Consider the following 8,080-nt stretch of genomic DNA (forward strand, 5'->3'; position numbering starts at 1 on the left):
TGGGTGGACTGAGGTTCGTCATTCCTCCAAATCACACAATACCTCTCAAAACCAAATAAAATAAATCACTGAAATATATGTATACGTATTAGGTGAAATACCTGCATTGTCTCTTTATTCTTAGTTAAAATCAAGGTGGTCGTTTTCGATGAGTCCAGGGAGGTGCCTTTGTCTTTTCCATTTAACTGTGACCAAAATAAATGAACACGTTCTCACTAAAATTTCCACTTGGACAAATGTGATTATATAGAATAGACATTACTTGAGTATTTTTTATTCATGCATGTTGATTCATTACGCTATTCTAACACAAAAAGAGAGGCAGGACACAGATAAAGATTCAAAGAAAAAAAAGAAAACTAATATTCGTTGAATGCCTACCATATGCCAGGCACTTTACACAGTTTCACATCTAGTTTTCTCAACGTACTTTATGATGTAGATTATTATTACCCCAGTATTTTAGATGCAAAACTGAGTCTCAGGGTGGTTAAGTAACTCAAAGAAATGTACACAGTGGGGCTGGAATGCGAACTCAAGACAGACTTCAAAGCCTGTGCCCTTATCACAATAACACTAGACATCAAATGGCCCTCCATACGGAATAGAGGTGGCTGTGCTCTGTGGCGGTTCCTCATTGTGACGCAGCGGGATCTCATTACATTACCCGTTGATCCAGGTTAGCATCTGAGTGAGGATTTTACACCCTATCCATTAAGAATTAGCTACTGTTGTACCAAAACCTATTTTTATACATAAAAGCATCAAGGATTTTATAGCCACAAAACTCCAAAGGACTGAAAGTCGGTTAGGTGCCTCTCCTCTGTGTTCCCACTGCATTCTATTCTGTTACGTAATTTCCTGTTTGCGTGTTAAAATCCCCAGTAGACGCCAAGGTCCCTGAGGCAGGGACAGTGTTTTGTTCAGTGTTGCATTCCCAGCACCCAGTAGTCGCCTAGTACAATTTGTCGAATAAATGAATGGATGGATAATAAAGCAGCCTATTCTTATGTTCTGGGTATAAAATCACAAATCACCCATATCTGATGTCAGACTTCAGAGGTGTCTAATCCGGAGCAGAGCCACTGTCCCGACCAATTTTAATGTTCTCCTGTTCCCAGTGGCCCTGACAGGGAACAGCATACGGAGCTATTATGTTCCTCACTCTCTGGGAGAGACATGCTAATTGGAAGAATCAGAGAATCTGTGTGACAGAGTCAAGAATGGAACAGAATACAGAGCCCAGAAATAAACTCATGCATATGAATTTTCGACAAAGGAGCCAAGAATATACAACGGGGAAAAATAGTTTCTTCAATAGTGTTGGGAAAACTAGATATCTACATGCAAAAGAATGTACCCCTATCTTATACCATACACAAAAGTCATCTCAAAATGGATTAAAAACTTAAATTTAAGATCTGAAACCACAGAACTCCTAGAAGAAAACATAGTATGCTCCTTGATATAGGCCTTGGCAATGATTTTTTGGATTTGACACCAGCAGCAAAGGCAACGAAAGAAAAAAATAAACAGGTGTTCAGTAGCTAGTCAGACATGAGCGACAAGGAACAAAGGAACAAGGGCCCAGTCTAGAGTCCGCCCAAAGAACACCCTATTGATAGTCAGAGAATCCCTCCTGCCTCCCCACAGACAAAGGATAGGAGGGTCATAATCTTAGCTGGCCTAATCCGGCTACAGACGCCTGCACAGAAGGTACTGCCCTAATTTGCCCACAATTTAAGTGTCATTATAATACTATGTTTATGCCTGGAAGTTCATGCATCTCATTGTTACAGACTGAATTCTGGCTAAGCACATGCGCAGTAGGCAAAGTGTTATATAGCAGCCAGCTGTAGGTCCAGGACCTAGGACGCCCCTTACCCCACCCCCATCACAACCCAAATATAAACAGACCTTCCCACTTCTAAGTGGTTACAGCTCTCTTTGCTGAAAACCACTCCTCCCTTGTGGCGCACTCTGTCTTATCTTTTCACCTCCTTCATTCCACAGGGCTGCAGCCTTCCTTAGCATGGCCAGTCTCCTAAAAACAACATCACAGTCCTCCTCCCCCGCCATGCCGCTGGGATGATGCCGGATTTCACATCACCCCAGAGATAACACAGGCGAGACTACATCAAACTAAAAAGCTTCTGCACAACAAAGGAAATGACCAACAAAACGAAAAGGCACGATGTGGTTCCATAGTGTAGCGGTTAGCACGTCTGCTTTACACGCAGAAGGTCCTGGGTTCACGCACCGGTAGAGCCACGGGTCTGTGGTCTACGGCCATGCCACCCTGAATAAGCCCGATGTCTGGTCTCGGAAGCTAAGCAAGGTCAGGCCTGGTTAGTACTTGGATGGGAGACTGGGAGACCACCTAGGAAAACCAGGTGCTATAGGCATAAATAATAATAATAAATAATAAAAAAAGAAAAAAATCCAAAAGGCAATCTACGAAATGGGAGGAAATATTTGCAAACAATATATTATTTAGCCTTAAAAGAAGAGGGAAATCCTGCTCTTTGTGACAACAGAGATGAACATGGAGGGTATTATGCTAAGTGAAAAAAGCCAGACAGGAAGACAAATACTGTATGGTATCACTTATATGTGGAAACTAAAACAGTCAGACTTACATTAACAGAGAGTAAAATGGTGGTTGCCAGGGGCTGGGAAGTGGGAGTAACAGGGAGAGGATGATAAAGGGGTACAAACTTTCAGTTATAACATAAATAAGATCTGAGGATCTAATGTACAACATGGTGACTATAGCTAATAATACTGTATTGCATAATCGAAATCTGCTAAGAGTAGAACTTAAGTGTTCCCACCAAAAGAAAAAAAAAATGGTAAATATGTGAGGTAATGAATGTGTTAATTAACTCAATGGTGGGCATCCTTTTACAATGTATATGTATATCAAATCATCATGTACACTTTAAATATAATACAAAGAAAAGTTTTAATACATTTTCCATTGAGGAGTTAAAAAAAGTTAAGCAAAAATACTACCTCATTCATCCTTGGTTTTTCATTTTTTATTGTTAAAGAACTGGTATTCTCTGAAGTTTTGAAAAAGGTCGGCTGCTTTTGCAGAGTGGAAGCAAATCCTGCCCTTTCCTAGAAGGATGGAGTGCAAAGAGAACGTTTTTCAATTGACCAGTTGCAATTAACCGACTTATAATCGACCCAATTTACCCAACAGTAAAACCCACACGTCTGAAAGCAGTTTCATCTTTAGAAAGTTGGCAGCAAAAAAGGAAGATTAAGGAGGACTAGGCCTGATCCTTCAGCACCCAGCAACTCTGCACTAGTTCCAGCTACTACTTTTCCAGCCAGAACCACCTCTTCCCTCTGGAAATCCAGACTCGGTCGAGATCTAGACTTACTACGCCAGAGCATAGCGGGCCAAGACCGGACGCTGCTCAGAGATGTCCAGAGGACTCACGGAAGAGCTCTGAGCTCAAAACAGCAAGCTTCCCCCTGACCCACTCCCCACTCCCTTTCCGGTTTAGAGTAAACCTTAACCCCTGTCCTGCTCCCTCCATGGAGCACGCTTTCACCAGACAGCGGAAGGTAGCAGAGCTTTCTTACTGGGGTATCTTCCGTTGACTTTAACTCCCGTATCAAATTATTTCTCTGATACTGTTCGTTTCGCTGTTTCCTAGTCTGAAGTGGCTTCTGTTTTTTCTTCTTATGCATCTTCTTCTTATTCAACTATTCCAGAAGGTAGAGAGAAACTAGTCATTGAGGATTCCAGGGGAACCCCCACCTGCATGTAGCACTCCCTTCACACAGCGCTCAAGAAGCAATGGCTAATCAGTATGAGGCCCTCACAGTGTTAAGTGGTTGTTGGTTTGAAGAACAGTTGAGTTACCTTCTTACCAGAGGCTGCTCCCTAGTTAACACCCCAGAATTACACTATTATAGATAAACTGCCAAAGAGGCACCTATACCAAATATCTGTGATTTATGATATAAAACCGGATTCTTATGGCAATAATGACAGGTACAGATGATAATGATTATTAGATGTGTGGTTAAAAATTCATTTACTACAAGGTGACTTTAATAATTAAGTAAATGAAGCTCAGGACTCATTATCTAGGTACCTGTGGTAAGGTGAAGCTTAATCTGATGTTGCTGTAAATCTAGCCAAAGAAAGTGTAGGGTCCAGTCTAATTTGACTGGCTCCTCCTGACACAGCCTTAATTTCATTCTATGATGGAGATACTTCTTAATGCAACTAGGAAATCATGTGCATAATGAACCATAACAGAATACTCTGTTGTTTCTAAAGCTCTTGCAGTATTCATGTGAGAAAAAGTCTGTGAACAGATGGGGCAAAAAAATTCTTAATATACGGAAGTATAAAAAACTATCTAAGACTATATGAATAAAGAAATGCTTTTTTAAAAAAGTAGGTGTCATTTTTAAAAACCTCTATCTGTTAACATGTTTTTCACTTTTAAACTTTTTTTTTTTTACTTTCAGTTAACTTTGGAATAAATATGGAGTCCTCACATTTTTTTTTTTTTATCCCCTAGATTTGTAAAACAAAAGTTATAAAGGACAAAATGAAAGACTCCAGGGCAGGGTAACCAGTTAGGTTGCCATGGCTATATTTTCTGCAGATCTTAGGACAGTTGGAAAATTCCACCAAATTACCCAGTAGTGTCATGCTTTTTTTGAGGCTTATACCTCCTGGGTGTAAGAGTCTATATAACCTTACCTCATCTGCTATGTTCAGGAGATGAACAGGGAGACCATCTGAGAGGGAGCTGTCAGAACCACTGGTGCTGTTTTCAAAGGGAGAGAAGAAAGGGAAATATCTGTTATTAATGTCAGAAGTGTAACATTTACCAGACCAGCCGCATGGGATTCAGCTATCTATCTAGTCTTCTACTTGCCCGCACTGTCTGTGTTTCGATTATGAAGAATTCTTGATGAGTGCATTCATTCATTCATTCATTCATTCATTCATTCATTCATTCGGAATGCCTACTGCATTCCAGGCAGTGCATCAGGCACAGGAAACAGAGACGGCCATGACAGAGCCCCTGCCCCAAAGAGCTTGCCATTAGTGTGGCAAAATAAATGCTGGCCGGATGGGGGAGCTGGCCTTGGCAGCAACTGCAAGAGGTTGCAGGATTCTTATTGTGCAGCGCTACAGAATACCAGGGAACTGTAATTTGTTTGAAAGCAGGGGCTTTATCTGGTTCGTTCCTGTCTGGCCAGTACCAGTTTAGAGAGCAAGGTTTCTACCAGGTACTCTTTCAAAATGTGTTCAATATATAGTAAACAAATATATTTAATGACAAAGAATCTGTAGGTCAGAGACTAGAAATATTACTTCTATCACCCCAATTCCCCCTTCAAAAGTTTTGGGTGCATGACTAGACTGATTTAAGGTCTTCCCCGCAGACTGTCCCGTCTCCGTTTCTCCAAGGGCTAGGAGGAATGAGGATGCCGATAATCGATCTTTCCTTCCTTCACCCTATGTCACACTCTATTTTCCCCTTTCCTGGGGTGTGGCTGGCCAGAACTGAGAGCTGTGCGCTATGCCATGGCTCCAGACAAGAAAAAATGTCTTAGGCACAGAACTCAAATTTAGGAAAAGACAGCATTTCAAACCGCTCCTCTGCTAGGCTCTTTCATTCTAGTCACGCGCCCTCTCCCTCCCTTCCGTGCACAGGGAGGAGCCCCACAGCAAGAAAGCGGGAAGAAAGCCCTCCCCTCTCTGATCTAATTCCCAATTCCCTATTCTCGCAAGGCTTTTCCAGTATAAGGAGTGGCCTTTGAGGCCACTGGATAATAATAGTCTCTGAAGTCTCTTTCAGAGATAAAACAAATGGGATAAAAGCATTAGATGCAGAATGCCCCAGAAATCTTGCACACACAGACAGCAGAGTCAAACTGGGCTTGCACACTCGCCATCCGCTTTTCTGTGTAATGGTGAGAATGGAAAGGTGACGCCTTGTGGAGGCTGGTGATAGCCGGCTTCCCGAGGCAGAAGCTTAGGAGGCAGTGGCTGGCAAACTCGGTTCAGCCGTCCTTAACTAAATGTGTCAGAGTATCCCTGCTGAGCTAGCTAGAATTCAGTCTGGCTGTTTCTGAGTCGACTCCCCCTGGGCTCTATGAGTTGATATGCAGGAAATATTTGCTTTTGAGGCTGAAAGCAAAGAGGGGTGGGTGCAGTGGTCCTGGAGAGTTGGGCAAAGGAATCTGGGAGAGTGGAAGAGGAAACGTGGTGAATGGGACACTCTACCTGGCCCAATGGTCTGGTTTAAGGTTCCTAAGGAGACTATTGGGAGCCTCAGCCAGCAGAACTGCTTCAGGGTCCAGATGTCAATGTGTCACATGGAGTGAGTGAGAGAGCCATCTGCTTCCCACTGTCCACCAGAGGCTACAGTGTGGCCTCAGGCAGAAGACCTTCATGCCCAGGCCAGAAACCTTCTGACAGAGGGCAGCTGGTTCAGGCTTGAGGTGCCTTGGCCAGTAAGCTGGAGGAGGAGGTATTCTTGCACACAGTGAGACACTCGCCCCATGGGAGCTTCTTAAAATAGCTGTGGAGACTATGAGGATGGGGCCGTGATCCCACATACTCAGTTAATTCGACAAATATTTATTGAACTCATGCATCAGGTACTGTTCTAGATGCACAAGATACAGAGGTGAACAAAATAAAGATCGCTGACCTTGTGGAGCCTATATCCTAGTAGCGGGAGACAGATAATAAATAATAGACATAATAAAGCTGTAAATGATATAGAAAGACAGAAGGTGATAAAATACTATGGAAAAAATTGGAACATCTAAGGGGGGTAGGGAATGGCAGGAGGGTGAAGGCAGGGGAGCACCTTGCAGTAGTAGAGTAATGAGGGTAGGCCACATTGAAAAAGTTAACATTTAGGCAAAGGCTTTAAGGAGGAGAAGGAATTAGCCACGTGGACATCTGCAGGGAGAGTTCAAGCAGCTGGAAATGCCAGTGCAAAGGCCATGATGCAGAAGAGGACCTGACAAGTCTGAGGAAGAGCGAGGAGGCCAGTTTAGCTATAGCAGCATGTGAGGGAGATCACAGAGGCCCTACATCAACTGCCTGCCCATCTCCCTAACCTTTCTGGTACCTAGAAAACAGGTTGTCAAAGAACGGGCACTCAATCCATAGCTGCTGAAGGAATAACGTGTAATTAGTGTGCCATGATTTACTCAGTATTTCACATCTGAGGTTCAAAACAAAACAACAGAGCAAATAAAACAATTAAAAAATAGAACTTCTCTGGTTTTTCTTTGAAATGAAGTTTGTTACCTGGATTCAATGTCAGACAAAGAGATATCATTCCAACTTCCTTCTAAATCCATATCTTGTCCAAGTTCATAGAACTTCTTATGGATTTCCTGTTGTAAGAGCTCCTTAAGCTCTTCTAGACACTGTGTGAACTGCGGAAGTAAAAAGAACTATTTTTGATGACTCATTTATTTATTCATCAAGTATTTACTAGGTGTATGCCGAAAGGCACTTTATTACTGGAGACGTAAAGATGAGTAAACTGTAATCTGCTATTAAGGACATTTAACGAATAAAGTACATGAGCTGTAAGAACAAATGCAAGTGATTTTAGGGCAGAACACCAGTGAGAACTGCTTTAGCCACTTTTTCCGGGCTATAGCCAATAATAAATTTCTTAGGCAATGCAAAGGTCTGGTTTTATTTTTTTGAGTTGTAAGGAAGGAAAAGTTAAAATGGGGCTGGTCAGATTTTGGCCTATGGCAAATACGATTTAACAGGCCATGTTGTGGTCAAAGCCTCCTTTAAATATTTTTTAGTGAACAGCTGCATCCAGAGTGGGGCATATCATGTGTTACCAGGGCTGACATTTCAGAGCGAGTCTGAGAGATGAGTTAGAGACCATGGGTACAGACTTCTTTTTAAGACACTGAGTGAAGGGAACTAGAAATAACCTGCTGGAGAAAAGAGACCAAAGAAAACCTGTCTGTGATTTAGGACAGAAGCAGCTTGAGAACAGTTAAGAGGAAGAAGATAAGAGGAAGAAGTAAAAAGAGGGAAAAATTGAGG

The 8,080-nt window shown here is 42.3% G+C and overlaps 1 protein-coding gene across 5 annotated transcripts in view; it reads right to left on the minus strand.

The window, feature by feature from the left end:
• AGBL2 (ATP/GTP binding protein like 2) overlaps window positions 1-8,080 on the minus strand; it is a 32,126-nt gene that overhangs the window by 2,566 nt on the left and 21,480 nt on the right. For 3 of the 5 annotated variants that reach the window (XM_011357010.2, XM_011357007.2, XM_011357006.2), the window contains 4 exons: window positions 4,736-4,802; window positions 3,598-3,720; window positions 3,016-3,123; window positions 102-185 (listed from right to left, as the gene is read on the minus strand). In XM_011357010.2, the coding sequence (XP_011355312.1) occupies window positions 102-185; window positions 3,016-3,123; window positions 3,598-3,720; window positions 4,736-4,802 (382 nt within the window). The remainder of the gene's footprint in view (window positions 1-101; window positions 186-3,015; window positions 3,124-3,597; window positions 3,721-4,735; window positions 4,803-8,080) is intronic. The other 2 variants (XM_023528786.1, XM_023528787.1) reach the window with 1 other exon arrangement.

Source organism: Pteropus vampyrus, unplaced genomic scaffold, assembly GCF_000151845.1.
Source record: "Pteropus vampyrus isolate Shadow unplaced genomic scaffold, Pvam_2.0 Scaffold31, whole genome shotgun sequence".
Lineage (NCBI taxonomy): Eukaryota > Metazoa > Chordata > Mammalia > Chiroptera > Pteropodidae > Pteropus > Pteropus vampyrus.